This window comes from Hyperoodon ampullatus (assembly GCF_949752795.1).
Source record: "Hyperoodon ampullatus genome assembly, chromosome: 12".
NCBI classification, from domain to species: Eukaryota; Metazoa; Chordata; class Mammalia; order Artiodactyla; family Ziphiidae; genus Hyperoodon; species Hyperoodon ampullatus.
In genome coordinates this window covers 51,230,907-51,250,321 of record NC_136925.1, presented here as the reverse complement: position 1 = coordinate 51,250,321, position 19,415 = coordinate 51,230,907, and the positions used below count along the sequence as shown (strand labels likewise).

General features: G+C 38.0%; 1 protein-coding gene across 1 annotated transcript in view; it reads right to left on the bottom strand.

Annotated features, from left to right (window-relative positions):
* CLVS2 (clavesin 2) overlaps positions 1-19,415 on the bottom strand; it is a gene marked incomplete at its 3' end in the record, with an annotated part of 71,503 nt that overhangs the window by 40,513 nt on the left and 11,575 nt on the right. Inside the window, exon 2 of the mRNA XM_079716377.1 lies at positions 18,385-18,559. Coding sequence (XP_079572503.1) covers positions 18,385-18,559 — 175 coding nt within the window. The remainder of the gene's footprint in view (positions 1-18,384; positions 18,560-19,415) is intronic.

Genomic DNA, 19,415 nt, shown 5'->3' with positions numbered 1-19,415 from the left:
GCCTACTTTGATGGTTTCTATGCAGCATTGAAGTCACATTAGCTCTTTTCTGAGTTAAGGCACTTTCCAGATCTAAATATCTATGAAACTAGAAAACAGCCTGTTATGATTTACAGCAGAGTGCTTTTACCCTCCTTTCACTGACTAAATTATAGCTCTAAGTTTAGCGTATAGTAGATCTACCCCCTGTTGAGACAGTAGGCCTCAAATACCACTAAATGTAGTTTGTTTACCAGTTCTGTTGCAGCCCATCACTGTCTTACGTGGGGTAGAATGTGCTTTTCTTTTTTTTTTTTTTAACATCTTTATTGGAGTATAATTGCTTTACAATGGTGTGTTAGTTTCTGCTTTATAACAAAGTGAATCAGTTATACATATACATATGTTCCCATATCTCTTCCCTCTTGCGTCTCCCTCCCTCCCACCCTCCCTATCCCACCCCTGTAGGTGGTCACAAAGCACAGAGCTGATCTCCCTGTGCTATGCGGCTGCTTCCCACTAGCTATTTTACGTTTGGTATTTATATACGTCCATGCCACTCTCTCACTTTGTCACAGCTTCCCCTTCCCCTTCCCCATATCCTCAAGTCCCAGACTGCCAACAAACGCATGAAAGGATGCTCAACATCACTAATCATTAGAGAAATGCAAATCAAAACTACAATGAGATATCATCTCACACCAGTCAGAATGACCATCATCAAAAAAATCTAGAAACAATAAATGCTGGAGAATGTGCTTTTCTTAGCCATCTTAGGAGAGACAGTGGTCTGACTGGTAGCATCTTTTTGAGGTTTTCTTTTAAAACCAAGTGATAAAATTGCCTATCTGCCTGAATTTCATCTTACTTGAAAATAAACCTGGTTTTCTAAGCTTTAGCGTCTTTGTTCATAATAATTTGCAAATAATTATGGGTATATCTCTTGGAATATTTTTGGGTTTTTGAAAATAAATTTACTCCATATTTAATACTAGAAAAATATCTCTGGGGATTTAAAGAACATAATAATAAAAGCTATTACTACATAGAAGAAGAAGAATTTCTCCCTTAGATCATTATCTATAGGTAAAAATGATGGCTCATGACCTTCATTTCTATTGTCTTGTGGTCATAAACTAGAAAATGGTTGCTTTAAGGAGTTAAGGAGCTTCCAAGTCAATAAGGCAGACTGAATAAGCACACTTTCCTCACCTCCCTCCACAAATTTAAATGACAGTAAACGGTACAAACTATAAGAAATTTACAACAACACTGAAAACTAAATGAGGCAAAGTAACTTTATTAAATCAGATATTTGATAAAATTTTAGAAGATGAAAAATACATGTGGTTCTAACTTCCACTTCCAGAAAGACAGGAAAATCAAATCATACTTTTCCCTATTCTTCTCATTAAGTATAACTAAAAAACTTGGGCAGTATACATAAAACAAACATAAGAAGACAATAAATGGTGAAAAGAAAAAGGCAGACCAGCTAGAGACTTTGGGACCAAAAGAATGAAATACTAGCACATTCCCCGGGCTTGATTTTGCCTCAGATATACCAGATTTATAGCTCAGGAAACTGGCAACTGGAAACAGGCACAGACAAAAAAGCCTTAACTAAAGCTTGCTCTCACTGGCCAAAGGACCAGGAAAGATGCATACTAGCAACACACAAAATTTTTAGGCAATAACTACTCTACTCCAGCCAAGCACTAGAGGAAAAGAAAAAAACAAAAACAAAAACATGTGATCTCACTCCCACCCACACCAGCAAAGGATGAGAGCACCCTCATCAAGCTGTGATGAGGTATCTCAGCTCCCACCAGGGTCATGTGTAAGAGAAGACTGAGTACGTAGCCAGGACTTTCACCCCTATTATATCGATGTTAATATCCTGGTTGTGAGATTGCACAATACTTTTGCAAGATGTTACCATTGAGGAAAACATATATGAGATCTCTCTGCACTATTTCTTACAACTGCACGTGAAGTTGTATATTAATTTCAAAATAAAAATGAAAAGTTTAATTCAAAAACATGTGATCCAGAAACATTATGATACACAGAGGATTAAGACCACAGACACAATGTCCACGCAATAGTAATACCAGAAAAGGGATCAGAGAAAAATTGAAAGGAAAGAATAACAAAAATGTTTCTGTTTCTAACTGAGGGATTCATTAAGGTGTGGTAGACACAAGAAGATCTGCTCCCAAGTGCATGCTTGTAAATGCCAAAGATGAAAAAAGATCCTAAAATCTTTCACAGGTACCTACAAAGTAACAAAAATTTGTCTGAATCCAGGCTTCTTATCAGAAATAATGGATGCCTAACAACTATAAAATAATGATTTCTAAGTACTGAGGGAAATTATTTTGAATCTATGTTTATATATCTAGACAAAACTATTAACCGATGTGAAAAAATAAACACACTTTAGAGAATGCAAGTGTTCTGCAACTTTACCTCCCTCATACTCCTTCAGGTGGAAAAAAAAAATATATATATATATATATATGTAAACAAAACAAAAAAGAGAGAAAAGAATTCAAGGACTTGAGGAAAGGAAATCTAAGACACAACGAATATTACACAAGAATGAAATTTGAAAGTCTTCTAGAATGACAGCTCTAATACAGACCTAATAAACAAGAGGAAAAAGTCAAGCTTCCGGGTAAGATAGCGGAAGAGTAAGACGCGGAGATCACCTTCCTCCCCACGGATACACCAGAAATACAGCTACACGTGGAACAACTCCTACAGAACACCTACTGAACGCTGGCAGAAGACCCCAGACCTCCCAAAAGGCAAGAAACTCCCCACATACCTGGGTAGGGCAAAGCGGAGAGATCCCCGCACAGAGGATCGGTGCCGAGCGGCACTCACCAGCCCGAGAGGCTTGTCTGCTCGCCCGCCGGGGCGGGCGGCGCTGGAAGCTGAGGCTCGGGCTTCGGTCAGAGCGCAGGGAGAGGACTGGGGCTGGCGGCGAGAACTCAGCCTGAAGGGGGCTAATGTGCCACAGCTAGCCGGGAGGGAGTACAGGAAAACTCTGGAGCTGCTGAAGAGGCAAGAGACTTTTTCTTCCCTCTTGGTTTCCTGGTGCGCGAGGAGAGGGGATTAAGAGCGCTGCTTAAAGGAGCTCCTCAGACGGGCGCGAGTCGCGGTTGAAAGCGCGGAGCCCAGAGACGGGCGTGGGACGCTGGGGCTGCTGCTGCCGCCGCCAAGAAGCCTGTGTGCGAGCGCAGGTCACTGTCCACACCGCCCTTCCGAGAGTCTGTGCAGCCCGCCACTGCCGGGGTCCCGGTATCCAGGGGCGCCTTCCCTGGGAGAACGCACGGCGCGCCTCGGGCTGGTGCAACGTCACGCCAACCTCTGCCGCTGCAGGCTCGCCCCGCACTCCGTGCCCCTCCCTCCCGCCCGGCCTGAGTGAGCCAGAGTCGCCGAAGAGGCTGCTCCTTTAACCCTGTCCTGTCTGAGCAAAGAACAGACGCCCTCCGGCGACCTACACGCAGAGGCGGGGCCAAATCCAAAGCTGAGACCCGGGAGCTGTGAGAACAAAGAAGAGAAAGGGAAACCTCTCCCAGCAGCCTCAGAAGCAGCGGATTAAAGCTCCACAATCAACTTGATGTACCCTGCATCTGTGGAATACATGAACAGACAACAAATCATCCCAAATTGAGGAGCCAGGAGTCAGTGCTGTGCCTCTGAGGTGGGAGAGCCAACCTCAGGACACTGGTGCACAAGAGACCTCCCAGCTCCACATAATATCAAACGGCGAAAATCTTCCAGAGATCTCCATCTCAACACCAGCACCCAGCTGCACTCAACGACCAGCAAGCTACAGTGCTGGACACCCTATGCCAAACAACTAGCAAGACAGGAACACAATGCCACCCATTAGCAGAGAGGTGGCCTAAAATCATAAGAAGTCCACAGACACCCCAAAACACACCACCAGACATGGACCTGCCCACCAGAAAGACAAGATCCAGCCTCATCCACCAGAACACAGGCACTAGTCCCCTCCACCAGGAAGCCTACACAACCCACTAAACCAACCTTAGCCACTGGGGACAGACGCCAAAAACAACGGGAACTACGAACCTGCAGCCTGCAAAAAGGAGACCCCAAACACAGTAACATAAGCAAAATGAGAAGACAGAAAAACACACAGCAGGAGAAGGAGCAAGATAAAAACCCACCAGACCTAACAAATGAAGAGGTAATAGGCAGTCTACCTGAAAAAGAACTCAGAATAATGATGGTAAAGATGATCCAAGATTCTATTTCCAAGATCCAAAATCTTGGAAATAGAATAGACAAAATGCAAGAAACAGTTAACAAGGACCTAGAAGAACTAAAGATGAATCAAGCATCGATTAAAAACACAATAAATGAAATAAAAAATACTCTAGATGGGATCAATAGCAGAATAACTGAGGCAGAAGAACGGATAAGTGAGGTGGAAGATAAAATAGTGGAAATAAATGCTGCAGAGCAAAATAAAGAAAAAAGAATGAAAAGAACAGAGGACAGTCTCAGAGACCTCTGGGACAACATTAAATGCACCAACATTCGAATTATAGGGGTTCCAGAAGAAGAGAAAAAGAAAGGGACTGAGAAAATATTTGAAGAGATTATAGTTGAAAACTTCCCTAATATGGGAAAGGAAATAGTTAATCAAGTCCAGGAGGCACAGAGAGTCCCATACAGAATAAATCCAAGGAGAAATATGCCAAGACACATATTAATCAAACTGTCAAAAATTAAACACAAAGAAATCATATTAAAAGCAGCAAGGCAAAAACAACAAATAACACACGAGGGAATCCCATCAGGATAACAGCTGATCTCTCAGCAGAAACTCTACAAGCCAGAAGGGAGTGGCAGGACATAATTAAAGTGATGAAGGAGAAAAACCTGCAACCAAGATTACTCTACCCAGCAAGGATCTCATTCAGATTTGATGGAGAAATTAAAACGTTTACAGACAAGCAAAAGCTGAGAGAGTTCAGCACCACCAAACCAGCTTTACAACAAATGCTAAAGGAACTTCTCTAGGCAAGAAACACAACAGAAGGAAAAGACCTACAATGACAAACCCAAAACAATTAAGAAAATGGGAATAGGAACATACATATCGATAATTACCTTAAATGTAAATGGACTACATGCTCCCACCAAAAGACACAGATTGGCTGAATGGATACAAAAACAAGACCCATATATATGCTGTCTACAAGAGACCCACTTCAGACCTAGAGACACATACAGACTGAAAGTAAGGGGATGGAAAAAGATATTCCATGCAAATGGAAATCAAAAGAAAGCTGGAGTAGCAATTCTCATATCAGACAAAATAGACTTTAAAATAAAGACTACAAGAAGAGACAAAGAAGGACACTACATAATGATCAAGGGATCGATCCAAGAAGAAGATATAACAATTGTAAATATTTATGCACCAAACATAGGAGCACCTCAATACATAAGGTGAATACTAACAGCCATAAAAGGAGAAATCGACAGTAACACAATCATAGTAGGGGACTTTAACACCCCACTTTCACCAATGGACAGATCATCCAAAATGAAAATAAATAAGGAAACACAAGCTTTAAATGATACATTAAACAAGATGGACTTAATTGATATTTATAGGACATTCCATCCAAAAACAACAGAATACACATTTTTCTCAAGTTCTCATGGAACATTCTCCAGGATAGATCATATCTTGGGTCACAAATCAAGCCTTGGTAAATTTAAGAAAATTGAAATTGTATCAAGTATCTTTTCCGACCACAATGCTATGAGACTAGATATCAATTACAGGAAAAGAGCTATAAAAAATACAAACACATGGAGGCTAAACAATACACTACTTAATAACGAAGTGATCACTGAAGAAATCAAAGAGGAAATAAAAAAATACCTAGAAACAAATGACAATGGAGACACGACGACCCAAAACCTATGGGATGCAGCCAAAGCAGTTCTAAGAGGAAAGTTTACAGCAATACAATCCCACCTTAAGAAACAGGAAACATCTCGAATAAACAACCTAACCTTGCACCTAAAGCAATTAGAGAAAGAAGAACAAAAACATCCCAAAGTTAGCAGAGGGAAAGAAATCATAAAAATCAGATCAGAAATAAATGAAAAAGAAATGAAGGAAACGATAGCAAAGATCAATAAAACTAAAAGCTGGTTCTTTGAGTAGATAAACAAAATTGATAAACCATTAGCCAGACTCATCAAGAAAGAAAGGGAGAAGACTCAAATCAATAGAATTAGAAATGAAAAAGGAGAAGTAACAACTGACACTGCAGAAATACAAAAGATCATGAGAGATTACTATAAGCAACTCTATGCCAATAATAATGGACAACCTGGAAGAAATGGACAAATTCTTAGAAATGCACAACCTGCCAAGACTGAATCAGGAAGAAATAGAAAATAGGAACAGACCAATCACAAGCACTGAAATTGAAACTGTGATAAAATTTCTTCCAAGAAACAAAAGCCCAGGACCAGATGGCTTCACAGGCGAATTCTATCAAACATTTAAAGAAGAGCTAACACCTATCCTTCTCAAACTCTTCCAAAATATAGCAGAGGGAGGAACACTCCCAAACTCATTCTACGAGGCCACCATCACCTTGATACCAAAACCAGACAAGGATGTCACAAAGAAAGAAAACTACAGGCCAATATCACTGATGAACATAGATGCAAAAATCCTCAACAAAATACTAGCAAACAGAATCCAACAGCACATTAAAAGATTCATACACCATGATCAAATGGGGTTTATTCCAGGAATGCAAGGATTCTTCAATATATGCAAATCAATCAACGTGATACACCATATTAACAAATTGAAGGAGAAAAACCATATGATCATCTCAATAGATGCAGAGAAAGCTTTTGACAAAATTCAACACCCATTTATGATAAAAACCCTGCAGAAAGTAGGCATAGAGGGAACTTTCCTCAACATAATAAAGGCCATATATGACAAACCCACAGCCAGCTTCGTCCTCAATGGTGAAAAACTGAAACCATTTCCACTAAGATCAGGAACAAGACAAGGTTGCCCATTCTCACCACTCTTATTCAACATAGTTTTGGAAGTTTTAGCCACAGCAATCAGAGAAGAAAAGGAAATAAAAGGAATCCAAATCGGAAAAGAAGAAGTAAAGCTGTCACTGTTTGCAGATGACATGATACTATACATAGAGAATCCTAAAGATGCTACCAGAAAACTACTAGAGCTAATCAATGAATGTGGTAAATTTGCAGGATACAAAATTAATGCACAGAAATCTCTGGCATTCTTATATACTAATGATGAAAAATCTGAAAGTGAAATCAAGGAAACACTCCCATTTACCATTGCAACAAAAAGAATAAAATATCTAGGAATAAACCTACCTAAGGAGACAAAAGACCTGTATGCAGAAAATTATAAGACACTGATGAAAGAAATTAAAGATGATACAAATAGATGGAGAGATATACCATGCTCCTGGATTGGAAGAATCAACATTGTGAAAATGACTCTACTACCCAAAGCAATCTACAGATTCAATGCAATCCCTATCAAACTACCACTGGCATTTTTCACAGAACTAGAGCAAAAAATTTCACAATTTGTATGGAAACACAAAAAACCCCGAATAGCCAAAGCAATCTTGAGAACGAAAAACGGAGCTGGAGGAATCAGGCTCCCTGACTTCAGACTATACTACAAAGCTACAGTAATCAAGAAGTGTGGTACTGGCACAAAAACAGAAACATAGATCAATGGAACAGGATAGAAAGCTCAGAGATAAACCCACGGACATATGTTCACCTTATCTTTGATAAAGGAGGCAGGAATGTACAGTGGAGAAAGGACAGTCTCTTCAATAAGTGGTGCTGGGAAAACTGGACAGGGACATGTAAAAGTATGAGATTAGTCACTCCCTAACACCATACACAAAAATAAGCTCAAAATGGATTAAAGACCTAAATGTAAGGCCAGACACTATCAAACTCTTAGAGGAAAACATAGGCAGAACACTCTATGACATAAATCACAGCAAGATCCTTTTTGACCCACCTCCTAGAGAAATGGAAATAAAGACAAAAATAAACACATGGGACCTAATGAAACTTCAAAGCTTTTGCACAGCAAAGGAAACCATAAACAAGACCAAAAGACAACCCTCAGAATGGGAGAAAATATTTGCAAATGAAGCAACTGACAAAGGATTAATCTCCAAATTTTATAAGCAGCTCATGCAGCTCAGTATCCAAAAAACAAACAACCCAATCCAAAAATGGGCAGAAGACCTAAATAGACATTTCTCCACAGAAGATATACAGACTGCCAACAAACACATGAAAGGATGCTCAACATCTTTACTCATTAGAGAAATGCAAATCAAAACTACAATGAGATATCATCTCACACCAGTCAGAATGGCCATCATCAAAAAATCTAGGAACAGTAAATGCTGGAGAGAGTGTGGAAAAAAGGGAACACTCTTGCACCGCTGGTGGGAATGTGAATTGGTACAGCCACTATGGAGAACGGTATGGAGGTTCCTTAAAAAACTACAAATAGAACTACCATATGACCCAGCAATCCCACTACTGGGCATATACCCTGAGAAAACCATAATTCAAAAAGAGACATGTACCAAAATGTTCATAGCAGCCCTATTTACAATAGCCTGGAGATGGAAACAACCTAAGTGTCCATCATCAGATGAATGGGTAAAGAAGATGTCGCACATATATACAATGGAATATTACTCAGCCATAAAAAGAAATGAAATTGAGCTATTTGTAATGAGGTGGATGGACCTAGAGTCTGTCATACAGAGTGAAGTAAGTCAGAAAGAGAAAGACAAATACTGTATGCTGACACATATATATGGAATTTAAGAAAAAAAATGTCATGAAGAACATAGGGGTAAGACAGGAATAAAGCCACAGACCTACTAGAGAATGGACTTGAGGATATGGGGAGGGGGAAGGGTAAGCTGTGACAAAGTGAAATAGCGGCATGGACATATATACACTACCAATCGTAAAGTAGATAGCTAGTGGGAAGCAGCTGCATAACACAGGGAGATCAGCTCGGTGCTTTGTGACTGCCTGGAGGGGTGGGATAGGGAGGGTGGGAGGGAGATGCAAAAGGGAGGGGATATGGGAACATATGTATATGTATAACTGATTAAATTTGTTATAAAGCAAAAAAATAAAAAAAATTTTTTTAAAAAGAGGAAAAAGTCATAACAGGAAATAAAGAGCTCCTAGAATACCTTCAAGAGGAAAGTGGATTCCTTATAGTATACAATATGATTGAAAAATTAGGTACTGATAGTATAACTTTTACTTTATTAATTTATGTACTAAAATTATATTGACTTTTTGCATGTTTTCACTAGATGACTAAACAATAAGTAAAACTTCTACTGGTTTTTAAAGCACTTGATAGATATTGACAAAATGGTGAAAGCTGGTGGACTCTGCATCCTAAAATTTGACATTGATTTCAGTCTTTAAGCCTATGCAACAAGACTCTACAGTGAAATCCTTTCAGTGTTTCAGCAGCTAGTGTTCTTTTTTGGGGAGATTCTCAAGGTAGGTAATCTCAAATTTTTTAAAAAGTCATATTCTCATTTTATGAAAATTAAATCCCCAATTCAGAGGATTTCTAACTTTCAAGGTAAAGCAACAAAAATATCACTATAGCTGTCTTACATGTAGTCTTAAGACGCTAGAAGATGATTTATTATTTTTCTCCTTTTAAAATTGGGATTTTAGGAGCACTGAACTGATTGAATCGCAGCTGTGTTACCTTTGTTATGGGGATATAGCTATAGTGACCCACGTACTCAGAAATTGCCAGCATCCCTACCTATGCAAAGCTAGTTGGGTACAGAGATTGCAATAAGTACACAGAATGGATTGTAGGAAAACTGCATTTATTTCTTTGTGCTTAAATGTTGGAATAAAACTTTCTTGAAACACTGTCTAATTATCACCTCTTCCTTTCAGAGAACATAAGCAAACATTCTATAAAGAGCTGATAGAAGAGTCATCATAGGTATTTTAGGGAATCAGCATTGTGAAGGAGAGGACGAGGTGTCCACCATTCCTGTTCTTCCTAGAATCACAGACTACATTTCTTCATCTCCTTTATAGTTATGGGTGTCGACTTGACTGAGTTTTCTAGCCAACAGAATTCGAATTCAAATAAATAATGTACACTGTTTTCAGGTTTGGCCGATAGACATGTATCATACGTGATCCTCCATGCTTTTTCACCTTATAAGGAAATGCAATGAAACTGACAAAAGTGATCCGGGAAACCACACATAGAAAATGTCAGGGCAACAAAGTGGAAGGAACATGGGTTACTGACTCACTAGGAGAAGCACCATACCTTGATCAAAGCACCCTATTTGATTTCACCGTGAGATGGTTGAGCAAATGCACACATTTTCGTTTGTTTGTTACAGCAGCTATCATTACCTTGTATAACTACCTCACACTCACCCACATCTTAAAATTCCAACTGACTGAGGCCTTTCAAAATGCAGTTGACCCCAAGCCATAGAAACACACTATTTTTAATTGTGCATCAAATAGAAGCCCAGGATTAATACAAGGAGGCATTCCTCTTATGAGTTTATTGCGACTTCTCCAATTGCTGGTATGAAGAAAATTAAGCCCATTAAAAACAAATCCTCAGAATAGTTAAAATGAAGACTAAAGAGTATTTTAATTTCCAGATCAATCTTAAGAGAATATAACAAGAGTGCTACTCATGGATGGGATAGAAGAATCACTCACCTCCAAGATTCTGGCAATATGGTACCAGAATTTTCAAACTTAAGAAAACAAAAATGACACCTTAATTTGAGATTTCAAAAGATTTTGATTTAGATGTCCAGGAGGGTACATTTATGAAGGTGAAATGACTAAACACTGGAAAGATAAGCATGTCAGTTTTATCAACATCTGTAGGAAAATCTGATAGCACTGGGGTCTTAAATTAATTTTTTCCAGTTTTATCAAGACATGATTGACAAAATTTGGATATATTTAAGGTATACAGCATGATATTTTGGTATACACATACATTGTAAAATAATTGCCACAATTAGGCTAACTAACATATCTATCACCTCACATAATTACCTTTTATTATGTGTGTGTGTGTGTGTGTGTGTGTGGTAAAAACAGTTGAGATCTACTCTCTTAGCAAATTTCAAGTATACAACACATTATTATTAACTATAGTCACCATTCTGTCCATTAGGTCTCCAGGATTTATTCATCTTATAACTGAAATGTTGTACCCTTTGACCAGCATCTCCCCATTTCCCCAACCTCCCGACCCCTGGTAACCACCATTCTCCTCCCTGTTACTATGAATTTGACTTTGTAGATCCCACGTGTAAGTGAGATCATGCAGTACTTGTATTTCAGTGCCTGGCTTACTTCACTTAGCATAATGTCCTCAAGGTTCACCCGTATTGTTGCAAACAGCAGGATTCCTTTGTTTTTTAAGGTTGTATCTAAACTAATATTTTAAAGATAAATGAATGTTCACATTTTGCCATTTTGATTTGAAGAGAGTGAAAAAAATGAAGTTCTACTGAGAGAGAAGGATATATCAAGATGCATTTACATTGATAATAAAAAGAATAAGAGCGAACCTGCAGTTACTCATCTTTTTTGTTCTCCAGTTAAGGACTTGTCTTAACATAGCCAATAAAATGAAATGTAGAATAGCTCATATGGTTCGTTCAGTTTTTCATTATAGGTAGTTACTTTCTATCCATTTATCATTATCTCAATGACTCAAACAGAAAGATTATTTGCTTCCTTCCCTTTTGTTTCTTAAATTATTTGGCTATTAGAAGAAAAATGATAGCTAGTCTCCTTTTCAGTGGTTGAAAGTGTACAGGTATTAAATTTTATGGATAATTACTGATACTCCTTACTTTAATTCAGTAAGTGTATGTTAAGTAAGTCTAGAGCATTCATCTCTTTAATTTTATTCCAAGGTTGACAGCTACTTCCTATAACTAGACATTTTAAATGGATTTAGCTGCTAATCAAAAAAAACCCCAGCAATTTTAATGCAAGAAAAAATAGTGAGATATATGCACATACACATGTATGTAGGTACATGTATGTGTTATGTGTATATATGTACATATATATGCAGAATTAACCTGGCCTGTTAGCAAAGTTTATATAATCCTTAGCCTGCTTGCTGAACTGAATATTATATATAGCTTTTACATGTCTATTGTCAGATTTTAAAAAGACTTCCAATGTCCTACTTCTGGGGACTAAACCTCTCAGCCAAGCCACATTCTCATACCATGAAATCAGGCAACTTTAGGGTTTTCACTCATTTTGTTTTAGGTTAAGAAACAACTGAAAGGAAGCACACTTAGTTCAGACAGCTATGCATGTGATGAACAAAATGTAACTTTTTTTTTTTTTGCACACTGCCCTTGTCACTGTTTCTCAACATGGTTCTGACTGTGCATACAAAATGTGGAAATAAATGCTCCCACCTCCAGGCTGTCTGAATAAATACAGTTCATGAGTCCGTGTGTTCATTTTCAAAAAGACAGGTATCGTTTCAGACCTCTACCATCAATGCACCATCATGCCACCTTAAATTTACAAGGCAGCTTGCATGCAAGAGGTTTCTGCTATTGTCAGAAGCATTATAAGCCTGAAAACTACTGGCAGGTTAACAACCATTGCAAAAAACACTGTTGCAAAGCAGAGTCCTTTTGTCTTATTATGAAAGCCTAATTTACTCAATATCTCACTGACTTCCTTTTTAATAATCTCTGATAACTGTCCTACACACATACACACGCACACACACATGTGCAATTTCAAAGCTAGCAGGAACTGTAGGTAAGATCGGGAAGACTGAATAAGCTAACGTTAGACTGAACTTAATGGTGCTCCTCACCCGCTAGCCCTGGACAGGGATGTTCCAAGTCATTAGCATGGCCTCTGTTTTTGGCAAGATCCCCTAGGTAGGACTGGGCTTCCAAACAGTCAGAGCCAGAATTTGTAGTGGCAGCACTTTCTGCCTTCCACATGAATGACCAGAGCTCTCAGAGCTAGCAGATTGGTGGCTGCTAGTAACACTGGACCCTTGAGTCAAAAGAAAGGGCCAGCATTAAGTACTGTGAATTGATTACATATTCTTTATTCTTTCACAAGTCCTATTTATTAAGGGCTCTTACAATATCTGGCACTGATTTAGGTACTTTGTGATGGCCCTACATCTGAGTGTTAGGTAGCAATTCAAAGAGCTATTCAATTCTTTGTTACAGCCAAACCCCTTGTCAGCAAGCTAACTCTTGACTACGTTATGTACTTTTCAGCAGACGGAGTTTGAGGATTCCTGTGAAATTGTGAAAGCAACAGCACAGAGACTCAGCAGAACAGAGCTAAGGGGTAATAACAGGTAAATACATCCAAAGGGCAACAAAAAACAAAGGTAGGGTCAGGATATGTTTTTAAAAATCACAAATAAGAGATTCTGGATTCATAAGACAGTTTGAGTTTTTCACTACCAAAGAGTTTTAAGAATGGTAATATTTTATAAGAAAACTATTAAAATAGAGCAATAGCAACCAAAAAATATTAAAAGCATACTGCTCCATTATAAGTTCAGTCTAAGCCATTCTAGGTATTTCCAAACATTTCATGTTTTAATTGGCTTCCCAGACAGATATCTTAGAGTCAACCAGTCACATCCACTTAATCTTGTATTGATTTTCTAAGATGCTTCCTGTTACTATGACTACCCTAATCAATTAAATTCTTGTAAGGTGCAAGACAATTTTCTCTTTTTCTTTTCCTTCTGACTAAGAATGAATACTTTATTTCCACAAAATATATCTGATGTTGCCTCTTATCTATCAAGAAGCTGCATTGTGTTGGTAAAAAATCTTTTATGCCTTTCATTTAAAAAAAATGTTTGAAGATTCTGCAAAGAGAAAGTGTACAGAATTGCCTTGGATTGGTATAATGAGTGGCTTACCAATTTGTGGTTGTGAGGATAAAAGTTCTCTTTGGCTAGCAGAAAAGTGCCTTGCCCTTGTCCTTAATCACAGGGAACTGGGAGGTTGGTAGTCACTCAAAGAGACCACTCACTGGGAAGAAGAGAATTGTTCTGCCACTTGGTGTCCAAAAAAGTGCAAGGTCAGCCATTTGTGACTATTTTAGTACTGTACTATCCCAGCAAAGAAATTTCTCCTGTACTGAAATGTGAGGATTTCTGGCATGGGGGAGGAAATTTACTTTAACCTGAGGCTACTCATTTTTTCTTAGGCACAGCCCTGGAAACAACAGAAACAAGGGGGCATGGGAGGCACAAACTATTGGATGTAAAATAAGCTCAAGGATGTATTGTACAACACGAGGAGTAGAGCCAATATTTTGTAATCACTGTAAATGGAAAGTAACCTTTAAAATTGTATAATTTTTTAAATTAACATAAAACCAGACACAATAAGATTCAGGAAAGACATTCATTCTTTGGAATCAGACACCCTGGACTCAAGCCTTGAGGTCAGTTGAGAAAATTCAGGTAAGTGTCTTAAACTCCCTGAAGTTTCATATCTGTCCTACAAAATGGGATCAATATAAGTACCTCCAGGGTAGTGTGGGTGTTCTCTATATCTAAGCCCTCTCCTTTGATCCAAGTCAATTCTTCTACCCAACAGATCTTTCCAAAGAAGAAGAGTGACCAGGTCACTTTCCTGTCCCAAATGTCCCCATGTCTGGAGTACCCAGGTCAAATCACACAGCATGCCTTCCTCCAGCCCATAGGGCCAGGTCTCAGTCTGCCTTTCCCAGATCACCTCTGGTCATTCGTTTCCATTCATTTCTCACTCTAGCCATATTGAAACTGATTTATCACATACTTTCAGTGCTTTATAGCTGTTTGTTCAAGTCACCTCCCCCAAAGTTTCCCTGCCCAAAATGCTCTTCCTGTCCTTATTCCCATAGCAAACTCTTGCTCCTCCCTCAAGGCCAAAGCTATCTCCACAATCACCACCTTTCCAACTGTGCCTGGAGTTTCTCCCAAAAGAAACAAATATTAATTTTCACCAGGTGAAAAAAAATCTCATGTTTTGTTTGGCTTCCAACAAGAAAAAAGTATATTATTTGGCATCTAACATGAAAATATCTAGATGCTATTTAACGACAAAGTAAGTGATTTTTTAAACATGGAATCTGTGTATCTATAATCTGAGCACTAAAAGCAAAATATGATATTTTTCAGATTCCCAAAGTCAATCATCTTTAAGTCTTCACAGCCTAGGTAGTCACTGAATTGTGAGAAAACCAGCACACATCCAGAAAAATATGCCACTTGAGAAATGAGCTTACCCACATCAATTACTTTGATCATTAATATCACCTGCTAGGTGCAAGGTGTATTATTTCTAATGCAATACTTTAAAATTGGTATAAATGAATAGATTGACATCCAAACAAGTTAAGTAATTTGCCCAAATATTTGATATGTGGCAGGGCTGCCATCCAAACCCAGGTCTCTCTGCCTCTATAGCCCGTTTCCATCCTTCAACAGTGTCTCTCTATTCGCCTTCCACTGTGATCACAGGTGGATCTTACAACAATGGTCTCTGTGTTTTTATCCAAAGTATAAGGTGCTATCTCTAGCTGGGTCACTCAAAATACTTGAGGAAAAAGGGGATTGGTCTATGCAGGTAGAGAGGTTATACAGTCACCTCTGTATAAAGGAAGAGAGATGGGCCCTCTTCAAAACACAGTTACATCCCTTAATAATACACATCATTAAATTAAGTTTCCTCCCTTGCACTAGACCCACTGGTAGCTTTTCTTACTTTTGGTTTAATTCCCTAGGATATTTTTTTGTTTGCCTAAATAAAAGTAACATATTATGGCAGAATGATAGAGTGATATAAATTATCACTGAGTTATTAAAAATATTCTCACCTCTTAATTTCCCTGACTGGGTTAATTGGAAGGGGATTATTATTGTGGTTTCAGTGGTGGTCTTAGTGATGGCGATAGTTGTGTTTAACAATCTAAAATTGTGCATATGTGTCTTTACTTCAAACACCTTACAGTTTCACGCTAATCTCAAAAAAAAAGTTTATTCATGCTCTGCGTGAAACATATCAATACACAATAATATTTCTCACCTAGTAAGTGCAAAATAAAACAGTCTTAATTAGAAAAGTCAGAAAACGTTACTTCAGTATGAAGGTAAATATGAAATCACACATGTCACAATGGAACATTTTTAGCACATCTTATATTCCAATTCAGAATCACCACTGTTTATAGATATCGATATAGACATAGACACAGATATAGACATAGATATAGAGCATTTAAAAATTAATTTGAACTAGAGAAAAAATGAGTTTAAAAGTTAGTAACATGTCAAATTTATTCCCAGGAGGAGCTCCCTTCTTTTAAGTGGCTTCCCAATTGGCAACCAGGAGGAATCAACCCTGCTTACTCAGCCTGGGTCCTGGGAGCAAGGAAAGGGGATCGGGACAGTGATGGGGAATAGAGATAAGGCAGTTCAGCTGAGGTCCCTGCAGAGAGGGGGACCATTTCCCTCTCTAACACAAGCACAGAGGTTTAACGTGACTGTAGCTCCTGTTGGGCTAACCCTCAGCACTTAAAAAAGTCCAGATTGGAGCCATGGGTAATGGGGAAGTTCCCAAACATGTCCAAGTGGTCAGTTTTTTCCTCCATCGAGGACTTATCATATTACTATTAAATGACTCCATAAAGTGTGTAAATTAGCAAACAGCGAGATACTGAGTCTATCCTTGAGTTGTTTGTTTTTTTCAATTTTTTGGAAATAATATGAGTTCTCCAGTTCTTCATATGCTGAAGGCCTAGACTACGCCTCATGCCAGTTAAATTGGGATCACGATTATAAAAGGCTAGGTTACCATTCTGTGTTAAGTAATATGGTTGGTGGTGACCAATTTTCTCTATAAAGTGAAGAACACTTTACACGCTCATGGCAGGAGGGCAGAATTAGGACTGATTCTACATGATACACACATTTCCAAACACTGTGTTTCCCCATGCCCTCCCAACTTTTATTAACTGTCTCTATGGAGTTCAAAAGAAAGTGTAGTTCAAGATATGGTAGGAGCAAGGCTGACTCACCAAGAGCAAGTCAGGAAACCTGCATCAGGGAAAGCCTATCAGAGAAAAGGATCAGTGTGTCTTATTCACTCCAGAGGCAAAACCCAAACTGTGAATTCAATTTGGTTAAGATGTCCTGCTGCTTGGAGAAGTGACCTTTGTTTAGGGGGCCATCATCCTTCAGTTTAGGTGCCTATAGACACAGTCAGAAATTACTGTGAAGCAGAGATCTAGATAATTTTGGTTGTTCTATTAAAAAAAAAATCTAGCATCCTGAACTAATGAATGACAATGATAAAATTAGTGATTTTGTGATATTTTCAGTGATAAACGTTATAAAAACTAACTGCTGCAAACTTCTAAAAAGCATGTTGAACATACTGAGAATAAATACTGACTAACATCACTTAAGAATTAATATGGAAACCTTTTTAAGAATTTAAATTTCATTCCATAAATAGTATATATAGAGTAGCATAAAGCAAAGCAGAGAGCAGAAAAAAGACACCTTAAAATTTAAAAAGAAATCGTTGATATTAGGTTTATAACATCTCACTAAATAATAACTGATTTTCCATTTTATAATTCCCAACCAGTTAAATGTCATTCATTGGAAGATGCACCATTCCTCTGTCAACTTCACATCATGGCCCTTCCACAATAAAAAAAAAAAAGAGAGAGAAAAAAAAAAAAAACCCCAATTAAGTCTAAAGAAGTAATTCAAAACAGTGATTCCATATCTTAGATACCAAAAAACATATTGATTGACTGGCTTTCCAACAGTTGTTGGGCAACTAAATGGAACAATGAAGCAAACATTTAGCTAATTAACAACTATACACAGAAAAGGAAAGAAAAACAAACAAACAAAAGCCTAGATAGTTAATAATGAAAATCCAGAAGATGTTGCTTGTTCTGATTGTCAAGCTAAAAATCCCAGACCATCACTGGCACTTATAGACATAGTGAGGGCTCAGTGCCAAGTATCACAATCTTCCGTTCATTAAAAGGCCCACATCTTCTAGTTTTTCTTCTATGATCCTTTGTCCAGTTAATGTTTGTGCTTGAAAACTAGTTTTTTAAATGTGCTTTTATTATTCCTTAAATAAGACCTTCTGTTGTTCTACCACAGATCAGCCAAACATGGGACACTGAGAAACTGGGTAATTTGTAAATCATTACCTGAAGGCCTTCGATAGCCAAGCGCAGCATGCTTGGTGTAAGTTTAGAGGCTTGCTTGAAGGTGAAGTTACTCCAGTCTATGATCAAAACAAATCCATTCACTTGAAGCTCAGGATCTTCGATCATGGCTTCTAAAGAAAGTAAGATGGCACGCAAAATATCCACCAGTGTGTACCTATCAGCAACAGAAAAGTGCTGCATTAAATCTGACAACCACTTTTGTAGAAGCTATAGAAAGTTGTGAAGCATACTAAAAATTCCCTTTTAAAATACATCAGGAATCTTAAGGAAATGATTTTGTTTAAAAATCTTCTTTTAAGATGAAGTTTACTTTATTTGCTATACTCAGGGGACATATTAGAATTTAACATGCATTCTATCAAAACAAATTCCAATGCTTTTGAAAATACTACAATTTGTTTCATATTTTAAAACCTTTTCCTTTCCTTCTAGGCCTTCCCATGAGTTTATAAAATCTCATTTCAACAACCCTAAAAACTAGGCATGGTACTTTTAAATAGCTCAAGAATGCTCTCAGTAGTACTGACATTTCATATCTTCACACGTGGAAAATTTGAGAATGAGATTTGAAGGAGTTTCATCAATAAACAACATTATATGTAAACAGTTATGATTGAAAGTGTCAACAGATTTTAATTGTACTGAGTTTATATCATAAAGATAAAAGAAAGGAAAAGAAAAAAGGAAAGGTGGGATGGACAGAAAGAAAGAGAAATCAACGAAAATAAAAGGGAAAATGTACCTGCCTGTTATTACATAGACCATCCAAATTTAGGGGTCAAGACTTTATCTTTTTCTACCTTGCAACTTAGCACAGTGCCTGGCACACTGTAAAAACCCCATAAATGCTCTTTACTTTCTTCTAAAATGGAACTAGACTAGAGTGCAAAGACACTAATTGTACATTAAGACACTACCTCAACGAAGGCAGCAGAAGTAAGAAGAAAAGAAGCCACATTTGAGAAGTGTTTGAGAGGTAAACTTTTTAAAACTTAGTACTTAATTAAATG